Below are 23,766 nucleotides of genomic sequence, written 5' to 3' on the forward strand. Positions count from 1 at the left end.
TAGTTTTCAAACCCAACAAAGAAAAAAAAATTTGTTCTAATAATTAAAAATAACATAGTTTGAAGTAATTTATTATTACAACATGACAACTGCACCGAGCCGACAGCTTCAGCAGCCATTTTAATTTTGATTGTGCATATATTTTGTTTTTTTTTTGTTTTTTTTTTTTCATTGACGTAAAGCGTTTTACTCAGAATGTTTGGTCTTTTTTCCGAGCTCTTAGTTCGTGTTCTGAACAAGCTCTGAACGATTTCTGAACAAAAAAGATACACACATATTTGAAGCTCTGAACGCTCTGAACGTTTTTTTTTGACAGTCCAGACTCTGTTCAGAACTAAAAAAGAAAAACCCCTATTACGATCAAATTTAAATGCCCCGCCCAGTACCTACTAAACTTAAAATCAGAAACAAAATTTAAAAATGTAAACGTATCACCTCGTTACTTCCACTCGTCTTTGCATTTCTCAACCGCTACTTTAAAATAAAAAAAAATGATCAAAACTCACCACACAACAAAATAAAGCATACTTTTAGGCTACAAGTGAAGCTTATTTATAAAAGCTCTACTTTAAAGTTTTTTAGTGATAGAGAATAAATTGTTTTTTTTTTTTGTTTTTGAAATTCAAACCAATAAAATTTACATTTGTTATCAAAGTAAAAAAAAAAATGAAATTATTCAAAATAATGAAAATCAACTACCTATTAAAATAACTATATTTTATTCTTCCTCCAAAAAGATCAATGACAATCTCAATGAATGAAATAAATTAAAGTGTGTTGAAAAAAGATCGGTATTTTCCCCACACTTTTTGTGTTGGGCTGGGGTACTTAACGAAATACTCTCCATCAAAAAAGGGAATGACAATAATAGAAAAAGAAGAAGAAACAGAAAAAAAAACAACAACAACAACAACAAAATACCTACAAAAAAGATAACAAAATAACAATAAAATAAAAAAAGTTTATAAAAAAAAAAAAAAGTGCCAATCAATATGTATACTCGAAACTCAACGACGACAATGAAGTCAGGCCGAAGTGGTGGCAATAGTGTTGGTGGCACTTCTAGTACTGGTAATGGTGGGGATAATACCGGCTACGTCATGGCTGGTGGAGCACCAAATTCCTTTCAACCAGTTGAAGGTGGACCGCGTGCGCGTACGGATGTAACGGCAACAAATATTGACCGTCATTTAATTCAAAATAATAATAATAATAGTAATAAAACAAATACAAATACCGGCTTTGGTTTTAGCCAATTAAATATTTATACAAAAAGTAATAACAATCAAATAAATAATACACCAAATTATAATCCACCACCGCCATCATCACAAGGATATTATAATCAATATCCTTTAAACGATCAGCAACAGCTCTATCAACACCCGCAACAGAGCCAACTGCAAAAGCAGAAACTATATCAACAGGTGTGTCTGCTTGTGTGTTTGTGTCAAGAGGGCGTATATATGAATTTGATTGAGAAAAATATCCGAAAGAATTTCGAAAAAATATATCGGTTTTCCTTTTTTTTTTTCTTTTATTTTTTGGTTTCATTTTTTAATCCCTTTACTGTGATATGAGAAGATCGTGTTTTTGTTGTTAAAATTCCATAATCAGGTTCTCTCCCTTCCGCCCACACGTACCACTTGTCAAATTTTGACACTGACAGTTTCTTGCTGAGAGAGAAATTGAAAGAAAATAACAAAAAAAGAAAAGAAAGCGAGGGTGGTGGGTGAGAGGAGAGAGATCAACAAGTGTCATTAGACAGTAGTGGCCCGAAAAATTGACTCCACTTTTTTGAAAAAAATCTTTTTTTGATGTTTTGTGATATGAATGCATGTTAGTGTGAATGAGAGTGTGATTAGTGATTAAAAAAATATATATGTATATACAATTTTATATAAAAAACCCTTTTTGATATAAAAAAATTAAAATCAAATCCATTTTGTTTTGCAAAAAAAAGCAATCACTCAATAGCGGCAGTAGTGCTGATTACTATCAACAACAACAACAGGACGAAAATTTCGACGAAGACATGGAAGCAGAACGTGATCTCGCTGAAGACGCCCAATGGAAGAAAATCCAACAAAATACATTCACTCGCTGGGCGAATGAACATCTAAAGACAATCGATCGTTCAATTGCAAGTCTTGAGACAGATCTATCCGATGGATTGCGTTTAATCGCTCTCATTGAAGTTCTATCTCAAAAACGCATGCCCAAGTATAATAAACGACCAACATTCCGTAGTCAAAAATTGGAAAATGTATCGGTGGCGTTGAAATTTCTCGAAGATGAAGGAATTAAAATTGTTAATATTGGTAAGTGTTTTTTTTTGATTAAATTTATTATTTTAAATTGCATTTCGAAATAATATGAGTAATATAGTAATTAGCCTTGTCTGTAGTTAGAAGGGTGGAGGAGTTATGAGATCATAATACAAAACTATCTTGTGACTAGATAGACTATGACTAGGTATCGTATGAATGACGACGACGCACCCTATCTTAATGATGTATCATGACCACACATATTACGTCATATTTTTTAAGGTGTCTCGTCTCATTTTGATTTCACTTTTATTCGTGGAATGCAAGTGATAGAGTTTTTTTTTTGTAGGTATTATTAATTTTAATTCGGAAACTGAGTGTCACGTCTCGTTGAATATAGACGATGACGATGAGTAATTTGAGAGTTCAGAGAAAAACAAATTTTATTCATTGCTATATTGATAAAAAATATTTGTTATTTGATCTGAGTCAGCTGAATTATGAAAAAATTTGTATTTGGTTGGCATGCAGTTATAAAGAGTTGGCAATTTAATTGCTTCCAAATGACAATAACAAAATTTTGGCAAAATTTAAAGGTGGTTATTATTTTTTTCAATGTCAAATTCCATGCTTTTTAATTCAAACTTAACTTAAATTTTTAACATTTAAGAATGTTACAAAATTAAGCTGTTTTTTTTTTTATAAAAAAATTGAAGTTTTGAAAATACGATTATCTTGCCACATTTTAGTTTTTTGAAAACGGGTCAGTTACATTTTTTTTATAGAAATTTCGTTTTAAAGTGTTGTTTAATATTTTCTTAAAAAATATACCAAATTTTTTTTTTTAAAACGACTCAAACATTTTTAGTTTTTTTTTCTTAAAATTCCTTTTTATATGAATTGGAATACTTTGTGCATTTTTGGTTCAAATTCATTGAAACAGATTTAGTAGTTTTTGTATTACTTATTCTGTCTGTCTTATTGTATTTATCTAGACAAGTGAAGCGCTTTGCTTCGATCTTGATAGTTATATATTCTAATAGATTCCCTGGACAATAAATTGAAATTTCAATTAAGGACAGTAAAAAAATGTGAGAGCTTATTTTTCTCAAAAAGGCTCTAACGATTTTGACTATCTTTTTTCTGACCTAAACGTATCAATCCATTTTAACGATAATTTTTTTTTGTTGAAGAGGTTATATAGCTGTTATCTTAAACATTAAAAACAAAATAAACTTTCGGATTTAAAAAAACTGATTTTTTTTGAAAACCCGTTATTTGAAGTTTTTGAATTTTTTAGGCTCTAATAATTTTTTTTTTGAAAATGTTAAGTTATTTACCTAGTATAAATAACAAAAAATACTTTTTTTCTCTGAATATTACACTCTTGAGAATTTTTAATCCATTCAACTACCGCTCCTTCTTAATAAGGGGGAGGGGTAGTTTGTAGTTTCCCCGCCTTGAGAATGATTGTGAATTCCTTTTCTTCTTCCTCTTATGAATTAATATTAAAAATACACAAATGACACTTACTAGACGCTCATTAATATGCAAACCGCAAATTAAACAGTAAATAGTACCAAGATGAGCTTTGATTTTGAATAAAATCTTAAGAAATTCCGTCTAATGAAACTGAACTTATTTTTATCGTTCGTTAGAATTCGTACTTGTTTTACAAAATATCTTATACGTTAAAATTTTATTATGAAGTTGGCAAATTATTGAAGCTGGATCTTGTGAGCAACAGAGATTAAGACAAAAAAAGGTTCATCTGAGACTTGGACGTTGGCCAGTTAAAATACTTTCTAAGTAGCCCGCAGTCGATTCTGTGCGGGGAGACCATTGTCAGTTATTTATTATAATGACTCAATGTCGAACAAAACATTTTCAAAAATGCAATAAATTAAAAAAAAAAAAATACCCAAATTGTTCAGTCTTCGTTGATTTCATTTCTTAATGAGTTATTTTTTGGAAAGGTGGTCTGCCAAGGCCTTAAAGCTCATAAAATTTCCAATAGGTAATTGGAGTTTACAATCACATTGTTTTTCAAATTTCGTCCGTTTCGTTGAAATTGATAAAGATGATTTGAGACTCTTATTATTGAAAATTGTTTAATCAATAAGATCGTGAAAGACAAATTTTGCCAAACATAATTTCTTAAGAGCAAAAATCATCAATGATTGACAAATTCGGGTTTTTTTTCTTGAATTTTTGACAATGTTGAATCAACAGATTGCGTTGTTTGGGCCATAACCATAAACAATTTTGCCAAAATTCAGAACCACCAGCATTAATGCAAGGTATTACTTTATAGAAACGTCAAGATTAGGGGTTTTTAAATTTCTTTTATTAGAAAAGATAATGATGTTTTTTTTTCAAAGAAACAAAATATTAAGGTAAAATTTTCTGTGAAGTTTACCCCAACCGCAGGTATCAATTTGTCAACTGAATTCCTACTTTGTAATACAAAATTGGAATCAATGACTGATAGCAAACATTCCCTCTTATCAAAAATAAACTAATTCATCTTTTTAAAAACCAGAAGTTGTGTTGGTTCAACCGTGACATAATGTAAAACATAAAAAAACAAGTCGAATTCTTATCAAAAAAATTATATTTACTGTAAGTTGATTTATTTGTTTTCGGCGATGGTTCCATTGCATTAAAACATTGATAAACTTCATAAAATAGACTACACTAATAAAGTCAAAAGGAAGGTACCTTTAAACTTTTAACAGAATAAACAAACAAATTTTGTTTTTGTTTTTTTTTTTTCTTTTTTGTACGGAAAAGCAATGTTATCTTCTTGACTGGTATTTGGTATCTTAAATGTAAAACATGTAAAGTTAACTAACAGCAAGTTCGAATATGAAATATGTAATCATCCGTAACAAGTAATTAAATGCAAGCAAGAAGAAGAATAAAATAATAAACATTGGAAATCGTTTCCATACAACAAAATAAGTGCTAATTAATTACTTAATATTCATTTAGCGTCTTATTTAAAAATGCGGATAATTCATGTCAATTGACGACATGCAAAAAAAAATAGGTACATGCAATTTTAAAGGACTATCAAGTTTGATTTGCTAAGAGAAATCCATGATAAAAGTAAGCATCTGATTTACAACTTCCTGAAATACCTTCAAGTAGTTTACACTCATAGATGTCTCTTAAATTTTCATATTTCCACGATTAATCTTAATGCAGTACCAACATTCCATAGCTTAAGAAATGTTTTTATAGCTCTCAGCATTATGATGAAAGTCGTACACCAACAAGAACACGAGAATCTAAGATATTTATACAAACCAAACCAGATGATGCTAAACAATTAAATACATCTTAACAGTTCCGTTCACTTATATTCTATACGTGCTACGAGTCGGGAACACCTCCTTTTTACCTGGTTTGGTCAATTCAAGACTCGAAGAAGACCGCAACCTTTCATTATATTTAAAGAAGTTCATTAAATTGTTAACCGGTTGTCATGTGTGTTGATTGTAGCAAAAGATGTTACGAGTATACATATACAACGTCATCGGAAGCATCTCTCTCTAAGATTTAAGTAACATTATTTATCAACTTTAGCTCGTGTTTCAAGAAACTTAACTTTTCTCCATCAAGAGTCTCTAAAAGAGCTAACCAAACAACTAGATATAGCTTATAGCACAGCAGCAGCACCGGCTTTTTGATTGCTTTGATGGAAACGGGTTCATGCGAGATACCTTTTGTTGTTAAGTAAAGTAGGTAGGTTAGGTATACACTTCTTGGATCATACTGATCTTCGGTCGGTTGGTCGATCGTCGTCAGCGCATTCTTTTTGGTTATTCGTTTGGTTGTTTCGTTTGGTCAGAGCCAGAGTGTTCCGCAATGATCGCCATCGTTGTCGTATAGTAGTCGATCGTGAAGTGGTCGTGGCATTGTGGAATTTACGTCATTAAGTCTTGTTCCTCGTTCCATACACTTCTTTTTGGCATTCATTATTGCTGTTTTTTTGTTTTTAATATGCGCGTCTTGAAATTTAACCTTAAACTTGAATATCTTTCACCGATTCTCTAATTGCTGGTGTCAGATATAATAACAGTCATGGGTTACCAGTTTGATGGTTATTTATACAATTTTTAAGTTTAAACTTGTATGTATATTTAAGTTTAAGGAAGCGTCTACGCTATGGTATTTAAAGCCATTTGGATGCAATGATTTTAAGACTTAATGTTTATTGATGAAAATTGGGTTTAAATATAGAAATATAATAATTTTTTTTCTTACATGTTGTAAGAAGAAATTTTGGAAACATTTCTACATTCGGTTTTGATTTAAATAAATGTGAGTAGGCAACCCTGCCAGCACTTAATTGGCATATTCGATGCAAATAAATTTGATTTTTTATGAATATTTTCATAGATTTATAATCAAAAAGAGATACCTACTCTAGATATTTAATTGAAGTTCTATTATTTGCAAAATTAATAATTGTTAACTTTCGACACCACTTGTTGACCTTCAATGAGTTGAGCACAAAATAAAGGTCGTTAACCCTTAGGAGATTTGTAAACTAATGGATTATATTAAATTTAAAATCCAATTCCATTTCCATAATTAAAAACCTCTCAAATTTGGATAATTAATTTCAATTTATTTTTATTCAAAGATTCGAAACCTTATTGTATAACATCTGTGCCAGAAGGTATAGAATGACAGAAAGAATTTTTTTAGCTGAACCAGTTTATTCATTTGATAGGTAATCAATTTATTTCTGAGGAATTATTTGTGATTTAATTCAATGTTAACATAAAATTTTCAAAGAATACAAAAATTTTGTTCAAAAAAAACTATTTTTAAACAGTTTTTTTTTTAATTTTGAGTTTGAAAACTATTTTCTAAAACTATGGATCAAAACAATTTACTTTGGGAGAAAAATATAAAAATGAATCTCTGGCTTTACAAAAAAGTATAGCGCTTGTTTAGTCTGGCCGTTGTTTTTTTAATATTTTCTTCTTATTTATGTATTTTTATTTTTGAGAAATGGCTTCTAACGCCTAAACCGGGGAAAATAAACCCTCTTACATTCGATTTTTTTTTCTTTTTTTCAAGCCAACAAGTGTTTTGAATCGCTACATGTTTTGCTTGATGATTATGATTTAACTGCCAGTATTACCTTAAAAAGGATATCAGGTTCCCTACGAATAGCCGCATTCCGTTCAAAAAATAATTATTTTATTTCAAAAACAAAATCTAGAGCCGTTTTTTTAAAGAATAAGCTTTTCCAAATTGACTATATGGGAGTTTTGTTGGAAAATAAAAAATGTTTTCCATAGCTGTAATTATTTTTTTATATGTTGTTAATTTGCCTGAAGTTCCATATTATGTTACTTATATTACTTATTAAATAATTTGAAAGGTAAGATCGGCAAAAGCAAAAATTGCTCAAGAATATATATATATTTGAATAAACTTAAAAAAAAGTTAAAATTAGTAAAAAAAAAAAGGTTCCACATACGCCACAGTGACCCTTTATGTAAGCACAAAACCCTATCGCTTTACTGTATAATTAAATCAGTTTTTACTCGTTGACCATTTACTGACTGCAAAAAATAGTATAATGTAGTCCAATCAATGATATTCTTTTTTTTACTGGTGGAACTTTTTTATTTTTTTCCACGGGGTTGCTGTATCCCTTTTTTATAATTTTTTTCTTTTTTACTTCTCCTTAACCATTTTCATCTTAAATGATTAAAAGTAAAAAAGCATCAGCATTTATTTGGAACTATTTTGCAAAACAATTCATTATTAAATATTAAAATGATGAATTAAGTTGTTTTGATGTAAGTTTAAATTAACCAAATAATGATATCACTAAATTTTACATTGGACTTTTCCCTCAAAATTGGAATATTTTTAGTATCGGAGATCAAATCTCCTGTTCTCCTTGCCTTTAATACTATATATTGATAGTAATAATACTTTTATTGTGCCCAATGTTTCGTTTTTTAGTTGTAGAATATATTTGTTGCTTTTTTATGAAATTCCTTAATATTTCCATTTGAGCAAAAACCACGGAAAATAAATGAGGTTTCCTGGAATTTTCTTATCATATTTTGAGCAAAATATCTTCTTAGTATTTCTATGGTATGAAAAAGGAAAACAAAAACAAAATAACCACATGCTCAAAATAATGAACACATGAAATTTTATCTTCATAAACATAATTGTATGTAGATTACAATACATTTTTTTCATAATTTATTTCACTTGTTTCTTCTAATTTAAAAACAAAAATTACTTTTTTCTAAGCTAAAAACGTTTCAAAACTTAGCTTTTGATGACAAACTCAATTGTTATTTTAAATCGAATCACGTACTTGAATTCGTGCTCTATCACACCTTGAATACAAGCACTTCCTAAACAGTTTTCTTTTTTTCTATGTACCTATTTTCTATTTTTATTTTGTATTATTTTGCATCTACATGAACATTTGTATTTTTTGTTTCTTTATTTGTTAAGATACTTGTACTTTTTTTTAAATGTTTTAAATTCAAACATGTTTGAACTTCAAGCAAAACATTAATTAATGACCTACTTTGGTCATATACTTTTAGAAAGTACATGTACGTCCTCGTAAACAAAACATAAAAAATGTTAACACACACGTTCAACAATAACAACTCCATTTAAACAAATGACTTCATTCAATATGGAACATCAATGCACTTGATTTAACACGGTTAATACGAATCACCATAGATTTTTCATCTTAACATACTCAATACAGTGCGGTCCATTAAATTAGGTTCAATAAGAAAAAAATAAATTATATTTTGAAAATATTCAAAATTAAAAAAAAACACTAAAATCTCTTTCACGAAATAAGGAAATTTTTCGTATTCAAAAGTATAATTTTGTTTGTTAAGAAAACAGCCAGGATCATTAAATTTTACACCCTTGATAAAGATTTTGACGTAATTTTTATGTACGTCAGAGTTTCCACGAGTTGAACGATTTCGTTGACCGTCTAATTCTAGCTTTTTTTCAAAACTAAAATCTTTTTTTAACGAATTCTACAAACCCGTATTTTCTATCCTTGTCTTTAATCAAGTGCACCGCACTGTTATGGTAACTCTGCTCAAGTATGTTGAAGAATTCAAGTGTTTTGTCAAAGAAAAAGAAAGAATGTAACTTTTTTGCCTTTTTAAAGACTTGAACTTAGCTATTTACCATAATCTTAGATTGAAATCTATCTGCTTCTTATTTGGATTGAAGAATTTAAAATTTCACTCCTTTCTGAAAAACATAGTATAAAACATATCACTTCCTCTCTCCTGATGCCAATTAGAAAATATATACAACAAACGATCATTGGTGTCATTCTTTCAGTCTTTTTCTCAAGTATTTAATACGTTACTTGCATTTAAAGTTCAACTTTAATGTTCTTTTTATAACTAGGCAAGGCAGATATGTACATATACAATTACAATACGATCATCGTATGTATTTATGTATCTAAATAAAGAAAAATTACTGCTATGGAGAAGAATCTTTAACATAAACAAGCTTGAGAATTAGTTTTTTTTTTGTTGTTGCTTTCTAGCTGTTTCTTATGCAGAGGACAATATAGAATACAGGTGTCAATAATAAAATACTTAATTATAGACAACCGGCATTATTTGCCATAAGAAAAAAGCTATATGGACTATGGAGTTTTAATTGCATGCGCGACCGGTTGTCCATCAACGTGGTTTTGATGATACCTAACATACATAGAACAAGTTTACACCAGAGTTACCATAGATTGTTTTTTATTTTTGTTCAAAAAATCATAGTCATTAGAAGAAGTTGTGATTTAATTAAATTTGAAACACACAACTTTTTACGGGAGTCTGTTCTATCCAAAAGTCCATGCTTAAGAGTTCAAAATTCAAACACACTTTTTAATTCATTCCAGGCCCGTAGCCAGGGAGGGGGGGGGAATTGAGGGGCAATGCCCTACCTTAAATTTAAAATGCCCTACCTTAAAAATGCCCTACCTTAAAAAAGGCCTTACATTAAGAAATGCCCTACCATTAGAAAGGCCTTACCTTGAAAAATGCCCTACCTTCAAAAATACCCTTCTTATAAAATGGCTTGCTTCAAAAATGCTTCAACTTAAAAAATTCCCTGTCTCAAAAATGCCCTACCTTACAATATGCCCTACTTATGAAAATGTCATATTTTAAAAAATGTTCGAGTTTTAAAAAATGGCACTAACTTCAAAAAGGCTGCACTTATGAAAATGGCCTACCTTCGAAAGAGCTCTAGTTTTAATAATGTCCAGCTTATAAAGATGCCGTTCCTTCAAAATTACTCTTTAAAAATTCCCTGCCTTAATAATTTTGCGGCTAACTTTCATTTAATTTTAAGAACAATTTGAGGGCCTTATTTCGAAAATGCTAAACTAAATAGTTATACAAAAAAAAAACTTTTGTAAAATCAAGGACCCAGAATCGAAACATCACAAAATATCTATTTGAACTTTGTCCTGATTCATTTTCCTGATCGCTATAATCGGCAGCAAGTTAAGGCCTTATTGGGACATAATTTCATTTTGAAAAAATACACCAATTTGGGGCCTTATTTCATTTTTTTCTTTTGGGGCTGTGTGACAGAAACAAACATTTTTTTAAAGTTTACTTTAGTGAAGACTTAGTAGGTACGTTTTTTTGCGAACATAGTTAAGGGGCCTACTTTCTTAACTCAATGTCAATAAACCTCCAAAATCGGGATTTAGGGCAAACAAAAACAATAGGGGTATTCTCGATTTCATGCAAATGGCCTTGTATCGTTGCAAAAGTGCAAAAGTGTAACATTTTCTTACACTAAAACAACCAAATATACAGACTACAACTTTTTTTAAACTTGTATACTTTTGCTATACCCTAAGCCTATTGCAAAAAAAAATACAATGGTTTAAAATTTGTCTATGTAGTTGAAGTAGTAGAATCACAAAATCGTGAGAATACCCTTAATTTTTTTACCTTCGTTCAGAAAACAGAAATTGCAAAAGTCTTAGCGCTGTCAATTTCCATTTCAGGTACATATAATACAAGTGGTTTTGACCTTGTAACCTTGTAAGATCAAGAATGTTAAGAACACTGTTTTCAACTACATATTTTCAACTTTGTTATCGATCTAAGCCATACACCATTAAAAGAACATGTAATTTTTAATTTGTATACTATAATTATTCTATATTTTAAAAGTCAACGAGGTACTTTTTATGAGAATAGGTTGAGAACTGACTGAGAAAAAAAAATTTAAGAGATTGTCAATGCCCTATCTGATAAGACCGTTGTCCTACCTTAAAATCAACTCTGGCTACGGGCCTGATTCATTCTTTATTCATTCTAAAAGTGGTATGTAATTTATGACTTTATTTTACCTCTATTCCTTAATTAGATATTCTTTCTCAATTCTCAATTTCTCAAATTCAATGGATTATTATATGTATTGTATACCTAGTTATTAGTAAAGTTATAGTCATGAAAAATGATGGCATTACAAAGGTTGACAACTTTTATTTACACTCGTCTAGACTTCATCAAGATTGGTTTCCATTTATGGCGAAATTAAAGTCAAACCAATCCATTATGACAACGCACTTTTATTAAAATTTATTAAATCCATTAAAATAATTTTATTGCGTTTCACAATATAAATAAAGTATACCAAATAATTATCATAAGCGTGCCAGTTCAGTCCTCATTGGATCATTGCAGATCGGATTGTCCCATACATCCTATTGGCCAGAAACCCACGCCCATCTTTATTTTTCTTTCTTTGGATTGATATTTGTGCCAGCCAAATAAGACATACAAACAAAATTACAAAAAAACAAAATCAATTGGCTGGTTTTTATTATTTGCGTGGGTTCACAACTCACAATCCGCAACAACTAAACAAACATTTTCTTATAACTGTTTCGAGCTTTGAGACGAACCACGACTTCAATTTGTGTACCAACAAAGACCAAAAAACTCTTTCGTTAATTACTAAAGCCTTGACAAGTACAAACATATACATCAAGTTGTTGTTAATTTCATTTAACGACCACAAAATAAAAATAAAAAAAAAAATATAAATGGCTATAAAAATTGAACCGCTGCTGCTGCTGGTTGCTCTGCTGCTGATTGCATGCAGACAGAGTTAACTATTTTACGGTATAAACATGCTTACAGTTCAATATATTCACAGGGTGTTTTTTTTTATTAAAGGCCTTTGTGATGGTTCTTCCTTTCAGAGAAATAATACTCAACTTGTACGCGCAGGAAGTTTAAAACGAAAGAGATCAATTTTTAGTCCTTCTAATGGCACATAGATAAGGCTGGAAAGTAATGAGAAATCTTCCGAAATATATTTCAGTTTCTCCAAAAGTTAGCTTTGATGCACTATATTCTTCTTTTGCTAGGTGATCCTCTCGTTAATCATTGCTCTCGATCAAATTTGCAATAGGAAAGTTGTTAACAGTAAGCAAGTTGATCTTCTTAAAATTGATTCAAATGAACAAGGTCTTCAGACTATTTCCAACTTCAGTCCAAATACCTTTGCAAAACCTTCTTTTCTATAAACTACTTTTATTACTCACAAAAATCAACATCACACAAGACACCCTGTATATTTTATTTGCGTATAGTTCATTGCCCTAATGCCTTTAGGTTAAGAAGTTGTGTGACTCGACCAGCGAGCGCGTTGGTGTCACATCGCACCGACAGAGGCGCTGCTGTTGTCTTGTGTGTGTGTGGTGTGTGTATTATGCAATTCCTTCCTCATTCATAAATGCAAGCAATCAGACAGACTTCTGAGCTAGCTAGCTAGCTAAGCTAGCATTTCACAAGCAGTTGGTTATAATTTCTGGCGTCAGTAGAAGCCTACGCGCAGTTTTTTTTCGTCAAGAACATCAAGAATCTTATACTTGGTGTAGGTTTGTGTTGCACTAACAGAAATGTATGTATGAAAGTAGGCATATAGAAATATTTATTCAGACAATGAAGGTAACGCAAATTTTATGTTTGAAGCTAAGTTTTTTTTTTTTTTGAAGACTATAATAAATAGTGAAGGTGATAGATCGATAGGTATCATCTAGTTACTTCTATTGAAACCACATTCATTCTGTCATTTGAGGAGGACAGAAGATGTAATCATATTTCCATAAAGAGCTATAGTTTTATTGTTTTCAGTAGAAATTTTATTACAGAAAAAAAAAGTCTGGATTTTAAACTTCAACAAACCTTCTTCCAAGAAAACGAATGAGTCTATGATGGAATAGTTTAAGCAAGTTTTATTGATACTTATTTGTAAGGCCTAGAGTTTGAGTGATAAAGTAGCGTACAATTTCTGATAAGAAATTAAATTATGCATGTGCAACTTGCATTTTTTTTATTTTTATCTTACTTTCAAAGTGTTATATCCAGCAACTAATAATATTTGAGTTATTAAAATTTTGTCCAAAACTGGCTTTACTAATTTCTAGTAAACTTCGTTTACTAGAAGTTCTTAGAAGTACTCTGTGAAATTTTAATTTTTCATAAAATATTTTCAATTTTCAATATTTAAACTTATGCGATCACTGGGGTGTATGTGGAACATTTTTTTTTTAATAATTTTATTTCTTCTATAAATTTGGCTTTCTTTCACTTCCCTTTTAAGAAAAGTCAGTCAGCAAAAGGGCTCAAATGTTACAATCTAGAACTAGAAGACTAAGTTTATCCTGAATTTATTTTAAACATAAATTATTTTTTTGAGATCAAGCAAATAAACGAAGTTGAATTTCAACATTTTTTGTTTCCAATTTTTTCCAATATATTAATGAAATGGATTAAAAAAAATCAAAAGCCATAATCTATCTTCATTATCTATAGCTCTGCTTACATATACATAGTTATGACTTATGAAACTATATTCATATCTTTTAATTTTCTATCATAATTTGAAATTTGAATAATGATATAATGAAATTCTTTTGTTTACTTTAAGCCATGATAAGCCGGTAACTTAACGCATACTGTCGGTTTTCTTTTGAGTCCTATTAATCTCATATTCACGTTTTCAATTTCGACTTTCCTTACACACGCTTGACACGCGCATATGTTTGACCGAAATTATTTTTTTTTAAATTAATCATTGATAATGTTGGAAGGTGGAAAAAATTAACATATAACACTATATTGTATTGGCATCGTATTTCTGTATCTACATTAACAGAATCTAGGCTAAGTAATAAGAAATGACTTAGCTAGTTCATAATATGAAACCCACGCACTTCTTTAGCAATGTTTTTCATTGAATTTCTCTTTACATCCAGGAATTTTCTCTCAATGAAAAGAAAAATTACAACTTTAACCTTAAAACCAGTACTCATTTTATCATTATGGTTGGTACAATAATATAGAAAATACTTTAGCAAGAGGGCCTCAAAGAGCATTTACACTAGCTTCCTATTTCAATAAACCCTTTATCTAAGTAATTTTTCTTTTAGTAACAGAATTTTAATAAATTCTGAATTTTATTAAATTTTGTTTAAAAAAACCATCTATCAGTTCGTCAATGTTAAGAAGGAAAAGTACTGAGCGGATGCGCAAATCATTGTTATTTGTTTGTTTTTTACTTGAAGGTTGACTAATCCAAATTTTGCCAAATACAATGAATCATATTATATTTTTGTTAATGACCTACAATTTGAAGAAAAAAAAAAACTCAAAATTTCAACCATGATAAATGAGTTATTTATGGTTTAACTGATAACACTAATTATTTGAACAGATGGCAATGGGTTTTCTACAATTTGAATGAGTAAAGGGTGTGATGTGTTGAATATAGCAAAAAAATATATTTGACAAAGTTAATTTAAATGTGATAATCAAACAAATTATTATAATATGTTCGGGATTTTAGAATTTTGGACAAACATACCATTAAATCAATAAAAAATAATTATCTATGATAAGTTTTGCAAAAAATACCTAAGTTCTTCATATCTAAGATATTCTTTTTGCAAAAAAGATAAAAACTTAAACAAACCAAGAATCGACTTTTTTTTTTTGGAATAATAAATCACATGAACTATGTATGTCATCAATTTTATTTGGCATTTTGTGATTAAAGAATTTTGATGACCTTGAACTAATATCAGATGACAGAGTTTGAATTTTGGAAAAGGAATGAAAGTTCAAACTTTTGTAACTGCACTTATCAGTATTTTTTCTACAAACTTCAAGTAAATTCCAAGCTAACTTATTATTTTAGTCCCTATCAACAATTAACAAAAAATTTTAATTTAATTAATTTTAATTTTTGATTCAATTCTTTTCTGAAAGTTTCATATTAAGTAAACCTTAAAGTTATCCATAAATCATAAACCGCTAAGAGGAAGAAATATGTACGTATAGATTTTTAAGTACCTACTCAATACAAACTTTTAAGTTCTAAGTAGGTACAGACTTATATGCTGAGTATATATCGACACCTTCCCGTAAGAATGTATTAAGCGAAATGTTTGGTACCATTTTTGTTGTTCTATCATGTATACAAATGAACCTAGAGAGAAAATAAAACTGTGCAGCCCATACATTTCCTCACAGAATAATTTTGTTTTTAGCGTTTCCTGAACAATTTTAGAAATGTCGCTTAATACATTCTTATGGGAAGGTATCGTGCAATACATTTATATTAAGGCGTTCTAGAGAATTTTATGTACTGAGTACGGACTTGAGTACAAAATTTCATGTAGGTACTGAAAAAAAAAATAAGTGCTCAGTACTATACTATACAACCATATCTAAAAAAATGTATGTTCTCAACACAAACTTCAACACAACAATTATATGAAACTATTCCGAGATTAGAATGTACTGAGTAGACTTTTGTGTTTGATTTTGTATGTACTGATGTTAATGTACTTTGTTCCAGCGCAGCGAGTAGATACTTTTTGCATTTATTTTAATGTTTTAACTTAAAATAAAAAAAGTAGAAATCCATTCATTACAACAAGTTTCGCAAACTAGCAAAGTATACAGTTAAAGTAATATGTACGAAAATTATCAACTTATTTTTTCTTTAGAGTATTTGTACTAAGTACACTAAGAATTAATAATCTGAACTGAAAACTTAAAATTCTGTCAAAAAATTTTACATAAAAAGCTGTACTTAGCACATAATGCTTGTGATACTTCTTCTCCATTAAAGTCTTAATCAGTAGATAAAAGTATTTATTGAGTAACTTCAAATTTGAATTTAGTACATGTTTGTGATCAGTACACTTAACTTTATTCAGAATACATCAACTTCTGTATTGGGTAAATAAAGTAGTATACTCTTTGCATAAAATTCTTCCTTGAGTGGTTTAAAAGTCAGTACTGAAGACATAAACTGTACAATTCAGTACATAAATATTTATCATATAGTACATCTAACTTTTCACTCTGTCATAAAATATAGATTAGGAAACATTATAACGAGTACCTATACTGATTAACATTCATTACATAATAGGGTACAAATTGAAATTATTTTCCATATTATTTGTTTATTTTCGGTATTTTTAACTTACTCAAAATTAGTTGAGAAACTTTGAAATAAAAATCCTTCTATTTCCCCTTGATTTTTATTCTGATCTTCGAATATCTCTACCGGTTATGAAGCGGTTGCAAAACAAAACAAACAAACTTCTAAACTGGTCTTTCCATTTCAATTTATATTTACCTACTTTTGATTCCAAATCACTTCGCTATGTTCTTCGATTGAGAATCAAAAGAAAAAAAAAGAATCCAAAGAATGAAAACACTTACTAGCTATTCTAGATTCTACAAAAAAACTATTTTATTCCTGCTTTTTATGAGACAATGAAGAGTGTCACATCAATTGGTTTGGTATCGACACAAAAAATAACAACAACAACTTCAACCAAAGTAAAGACCTTCAAAAAGATCCGAACCTTAAATGAATGATTGTCGGAACGGTCTATCTTTCTATATATGTAAGTCTAACTATAGCCACAAAAGTCTGGAATGGAATGTTGGGTGTGCCTTTTGAGGAAAGACCAGACCAGGCATTGAGAGTAAAGAAGACTCGAAAAAAGATAATCAAGTACAACAAAAAAATAAAAAGAGGGCGAACTTTTCAGTGATGGTTCTTAACTGAGAGTCTCCATCCAGCCACTTTGGCTTGATGAGAATCCCAAAAGGCAGAAAAAGTCAAGAAATGATGATGATCACGTGGCTATGCCCACACACACGGATTCATCTCTCTCTCACTCTCTCTCTCTCTTTTTGTATATCTCTCTTGAAAAGGCAAGACCATGACTGGTATCGTGTTAACCTAATTGCATTCACACAGTCATACATAAGCCAAGGCACATCTATAAGAGTTATTGTGATATTATTCTGCCTGCCTGCAATGCTGGTTGGATCTTGAAGCTAGCTTTGCGATGATGGGTGACACAATTAACTTCGATTCTTCTCTCATTTTCCTTTAGCATTACCAGTGTGACCTTCAGACGGTTATTCAATTATTGTTGAAGCGAGTCTAATCAACAGCTCTCTGGTGATGATTACGTTTTTGTTTTTTTATTTTCTATAATAAAACTCTAATTTAATATGATTAATGTAGAGCGACTTGAGTAAGACAAAGGCAATCTCAAATTAACTGATGTTTTGAGACCAGTTTTAAATCTTTGTCATGGTTCATGATGTCAGTTACAGAATTTATCAAACGTCAAAATTTGCACATTTTTTTTTATAAACTATGGCTCTAGAATCATTTTCTGAGAATATAAAGTCCGTAGTGAAATTCTTTGAACACCAATTGACGGATCTGATGGCCACACAAGCTATTTCATCAAAAGAATTATGTTTGAGAAGCTTGTCTTGACGCAAAGTGTTGTTTTTTCTTCGAGTCGTTTGACTACGATTAGATTAATTTCTTAGAAGTACAAATTCTAAACGATTGCGGACGACGATCCGGGTAAAGTATTTTTTAAGAACAATCAGTGAGGTCATGATGGACTTTTGTGGTGTTTTTTGAAGTAGATTAGATGAATGTCATTTTGACATTTTAGATGGAATTGGCATACCAAAGAGTTAGGCTTGACAAATATTGGTTTTCTTTTCCAAACGCAAGTATTGGTTGCATGGAAAAATTGAGATTTTATTTGTTTGTTTTATAAATTTTTTTTTACTGATCTTTGTTTAATTAAATAATTAGTTATAAAAATAAATAAATAAAGAAATAAATGAATTTTCTTATTTATTTGTTAATTGATTTATTAATTTTAAAATAACTTAATTAAAAATTCAATGAATATGAAAAATTTAGATTTTATTTATTTATTTTATTAATTTTTTTTAATTGATCGTTGTTTAATTAATAAAATGTAAAAATACCTTAATAAAATCTCAATTTTTTCCATACAATGGTGAAAAAACAACACCTAAAAACAAGCGGAATCTGTACTATTTGGATTAAATTAAATGGATTTCTGCATTTTTTTTTTTGTCTTCCGTCTTAAATTAAGCGGAAAATCTTCTTATTTCTTGAATATGGTAATTTAACAGCAATACACTCAATTTAAGATTAAAATCATCTTATTTTTATGTGGCAACCTTATTATTAAAAAAAAAAAAAACTGCCAGCCACTGCGGATGGATCCTGCAACTCTTAATTTAAGCGGATTCCATTTATTTTAAGCGGAAATCGTATTTTTTTAATCGGTGGGTTTTTAAGTGAGCATCATCTTACTTTAAGATGTCCCTTCTTTCTCCGTGTACTTTAGTTTGGAAGAAGAAAAAAATTATTAACTAATTTATTTATTCATTTTTATTTATTTATTTAATTCATTTTTTTTCTATTTATTTAATATTTTTTTATTTATTTATAATATTTATATTCAACAAGAACAAGCATGTAACAAATTGACAAAAGTTCAAAGACCTTGTTATCTAGGGAACAAGCTCAAGCACTCACCTATGTAGACCTATTTTAAAACAGAAACCGTGTTTTAATCTATTTCAAACATTTTTATTCCATCCATTTGTAGGCAAAAAATAAAATAAACAAAAAAACAAACATCAAATCATTTAACAATCAAAATTAATTATCCACGTGATTGTTGTGTTTTTTTTTTTTTTTTTTCATTCAAACACAAAAAAGCCTTACAGAGACAGTGTTGTTCTCATTCCAATGATGTACATATCAAGAAATTGATCTTACTGAAAAAAAAAATTAAATCAACAGTGCGTAGCTCTATAAGCAAATAAATTTATATATATAAAATAAAACATGGAAACATTTTGTGTGTTAAGATACACAAAGTTAAGTACCCAAGTGACGATACTAGTGTATGACTGACAACTACTTCAATTCAAACCAGCAGCATGATTTCCACTCAATTTGTCCAAATTCAGACTTTCAAGTATATAATTCAGATTTACACTCCACGTCTTTTGATTTGTAGCGAAAATTTAATCACAACTGTGCAACAGTTTTTACTATAAACATCAATTTTTATAAGATTTTTAAATTTAAAAAAAAAATGCTTTGATCGATTTTTGAAAAAAAAAAGACGCGATTTATAGCTGCTATTTAATCACTCTTTAAATATCAATTAAGGCCGAAAATTACTCTTTAAATTTCATCTTTATTTGAAATAGTTTGAATATGGAATTCAAAATAAATAAAAAATAAGTTTCCATTTTCGAAAGTTTTTAATAAGAAATAATTTTTTGAAAACCTGCTCTGAAACAATGTTAATTCAAATAGAATATCTCTGTTTCTTCATCATCATGTCAAACTTTTATCTAAATCTTTGCTTGTTTCATGGTTAATCAAATAATTAGATATGAATAACAGAATGCTCACAAAAAAACAGTGAGCTTTTAAAGAGCTTTTCTGAAAAAGAGCAGTGAAAATATAAAGAACAGAGAGCAGTTTTTCTTATAAAAGCAGTGAAAACTCTAAGAGAATCGAACATTTTCCTGTTCACATGAACGCTTCTCTGTTTATCATTGTATTATAAGAAAAAAGAACACAGCAAATTAGATTAATTTGCAATGCAGTCAACTTAGTCACAGTTAAATTAATTCTTGACTGCAAAATTAGAAGTTAGTAGGCAAGTTTGATTATTTTGACTAAATACTTACTGATATCAGTACAATAAATTAAACTGCAGCAATTTTTTTACTGAAATCTGTTCAGTAAAAATATAAAAATACTTACTGGTGACTGCAACTCTTAACTGCAAATTGACTAAACTGCAACTGACTGCATTGACAATTTACTGCATTTTTTCTAAGATTTGTTGAGGAGAATATCTTGTTAGTAATGAACTCCTCTACCAGTGAAATATAAGAACTAACTGCTGGTTTGTGATTTTAAAGTTAATTTGGTTGCAATATTTACTCGCAGTCAAAAATTGGATACACTCAATTGACTGCTTCCTCTTGAAGTTCTGTTAAGTATAGAGTTTTTTCTCAATGACCCATTCTTTCATCGATATAAAATTGATCTCTATCTGGAGAAACGCAGTGTAAATTAATTGTCATATCGCCTCGATCTTGACCAATAATGCCTGATGATGGCGCTCACAACAACTCCAAATACAAAATCCCCCAGCTACTTTAAAGATTTATTTATTTTTTTTTTTTTTTTCTGAACAAAATTTTTGTTTGGTATTAAAAAATTTGCACACAAATAAAGAATTTATTTTATTTTTTCCCTTTCATTTGCGAAATAAATATATAACTCCGGAGTCTACAAATGATGTCATTTATTTTTTATCAAAAATGGTTGCTAACGAACAAATATATATTTTTTTTTGCCTTTATTTGTTGTTGTTATATTTATTCAAGATAAATTTGAATTTCTAACAATAATCGTTAAGGTTTCCAATCGCACAAATACTATATCTTAGAGGAGCTAGGTATAGGTAATTAAAAACGTCTGAAGTTCGACTAGGCTAAAAATAAAAAAAAACATGCATTTTTGTCGTGAGGTCATGCATCTTTGGGTTTGTGAGTCTGACCATGATAACCAAGCACAGAGCCAGCCCCCATAAATGGTAAATGACGTCATTTTGCTATAACCGCTCCAGGCAATAAATGACTGAATTTCAATTTGTAAAGTAGTAAAATAAAAAAGATAAAAATAAAAATAAATAAAAAAAAAACTATCGACATTGTGGATAAAACAAATACCAAATACAAAAGCCCGACAATGTTAGACCCTGAAGTCTATATTTTTTTGAAATTGATGATGTTGCAGGTAGAGAGTGTTTGTTGTTAGTCAGAAATGTTGATCTAAAATAAAATAAATTATGTCTCATGATGTTATTCATGAAAAAATGCTTTTATGTTGATATTCAAATGTTCTGTTTTTTCTATTGTCTTGTCACACACATTTTTGAGAAAGCCTTCTCCGGATGCGCCGGTGATAGAATTACTCACAGTGTTTATTAACAGTGAATCATAGGTATGTACCTCTTAAAAGTAGGTTTAAAGGTTCAACAGAAAATGTGTCTAAAGCTCATATCATAAGTTTTGATAAGAATTTTACAAAAGATTTCTTTTTTACTATCGGAAATAAATATACAAACAATGTTATCAAATGTAAATATTATGCATTTCAACTTTCTTAGAAATTTCAAATGACTTTGACGTTAGAAGTTGGCTTAATAGTTTCAAAGGTTATGAGTGTTCTTAAGATGATAAAATACCCCTTCAATTAAGTAGATGCGTTGGAAAAGGAAGCAGGCAAAAATTTTAAGCAGGGGCAAGGCCCGGCTCGTAAAGGGTAATGACGATTTCAGTCTGGGAACTGATATCGGTAAAATACTTTTTTCAGACATAATACATCTGTATATTTTTTAAGTTGAAATTTACTTTCATGAAAAATATAAAATATCCAAAACTCGGCATTTTAAATATACAAGAACATTGTGATTCATAAAATACACACATACGAATTCTTCGAACTTGAAGTTTCGGATTTTTTAAATCTCTTAGTGAACGGAGAAAAAGAAAAAAAAAATAGAATTACTATTAAATTAAATGAATTTTTGCATGTTTTATTTTGCCAAGACTTCCGACTTAAGATAAATATACAGATTTTCTCAATTTTTTGAAATTCTAAATTTATAAGATTATATTTGATTTTATAAGAAAAACATTTCATTTTAAGACTTGGAAAAAGGCTAATTTCGATTAAAAGTCAATTTCCTTCAAAAATTTTCCGCATTTTTGACCACTACTCGCCATTGAACTCAACTAAACAATGCATCTGGCAAAAAAAAAAAAAAAATTATAAAACACTTTTGTTTTAAGCAGATGTTCACGTTAAGGGGTAATATCACCTTGTAAACCACGAAATCGAGCGTCATTTTCATTAGCGTATAAAACAAAGAAGAAATATTATTTTCTTTTGGTGTTTGTTTAGTTTAATTAAGTATATTAATAGGTAACAGAATAGGCTAATGTTAAATCACAACAAAAACATTACTGTTAAAAAAGGATCCAAGTTCTCCTATGTTGAAATTATGCTCCCACAAAAAGTACTGAGATGTAAAAGTGTACCAAGTTCTAAAGTTTGGGTTCAAATTCGTATCAATAAAATTTTGATTGTTCTCTTGACAATTTTTCTTTTAATTACCGATTTTTAAAGTTATTTCAAAAATTGCCAAGTTATCAATTTTTCCCTTTGTATACACCACAAGCCCTATCACCGTGTAAAATTTCAAGTTTCTACGTTAACAAGAAGTTCTCCATAATTTTGATGATCTGTCAGTGAGTGAGTGAGTGAGTGAGTGAGTGAGTGAGTGAGTGAGTGAGTGAGTCAGTCAGTCAGTTACGGTTTTTGCGATTTTTGAAGCCCTATATCTCAGAAACTACTCATCGTAAAAGGCTTAAATTTTGTGAGGAGTTTGGTTTTGACAAGCTCAATAAATGTAGCTCAAAAAAATCCTACGTACTTCACTAGAGAATAGTATTTTTAAGCTCCACACAAAATTTCAGCCCAATCGGTTAAAAACTGTAGGAGTTAGTTGGTCGCCCGATGGGAGCACAGGATTTTACTATCATCCTGGACTACACCGCCATTTAAAAAATTTCACATCATTAAAAAATTTAACATTAGCCTATTCTGTTACCTATTAATATACTTAGAGCCGATTTTTCAATCTTCTAATAAACAGTCAGTTAATTGTTCGACGAATAAAGTTATTAGGCTCATAAACAATCAGATAACAAAATTGAATTTTTCAATTAAAAAAACTCTATTTTACAGAATAACAAAAAAAATGTCAAATTCAAAAATATTCAAAATTAAACGTCATTTTTGTTCATAATTAATTTTGTTTTCTTGTGTTCCCTTATATTTTTTAAACGTGGTCTTTAATTTAGTGGTCTTTAAATTTGTGAAAAAAAGCATCTTAATAATTTATAATCTCAAAAAAATCTATTTCATCAATATTTTCTTT

General features: G+C 29.4%; 1 protein-coding gene across 5 annotated transcripts in view; it reads left to right on the forward strand.

Moving 5' to 3' along the window:
• LOC129916809 (filamin-A) overlaps nucleotides 1-23,766 on the forward strand; it is an 83,242-nt gene that overhangs the window by 8,622 nt on the left and 50,854 nt on the right. The window contains exons 1-2 of one of the 5 annotated variants that reach the window (XM_055996957.1): nucleotides 972-1,427; nucleotides 1,964-2,321. In XM_055996957.1, coding sequence (XP_055852932.1) covers nucleotides 993-1,427; nucleotides 1,964-2,321 — 793 coding nt within the window. In that variant the 5' untranslated portion in view covers nucleotides 972-992. Of the gene's footprint in view, nucleotides 1-971; nucleotides 1,428-1,963; nucleotides 2,322-23,766 lie in introns of those variants that run through there. The other 4 variants (XM_055996958.1, XM_055996960.1, XM_055996961.1 and 1 more) reach the window with 4 other exon arrangements.

The sequence above is a fragment of the Episyrphus balteatus genome, chromosome 3, assembly GCF_945859705.1.
Source record: "Episyrphus balteatus chromosome 3, idEpiBalt1.1, whole genome shotgun sequence".
Classification (NCBI taxonomy): Eukaryota; Metazoa; Arthropoda; class Insecta; order Diptera; family Syrphidae; genus Episyrphus; species Episyrphus balteatus.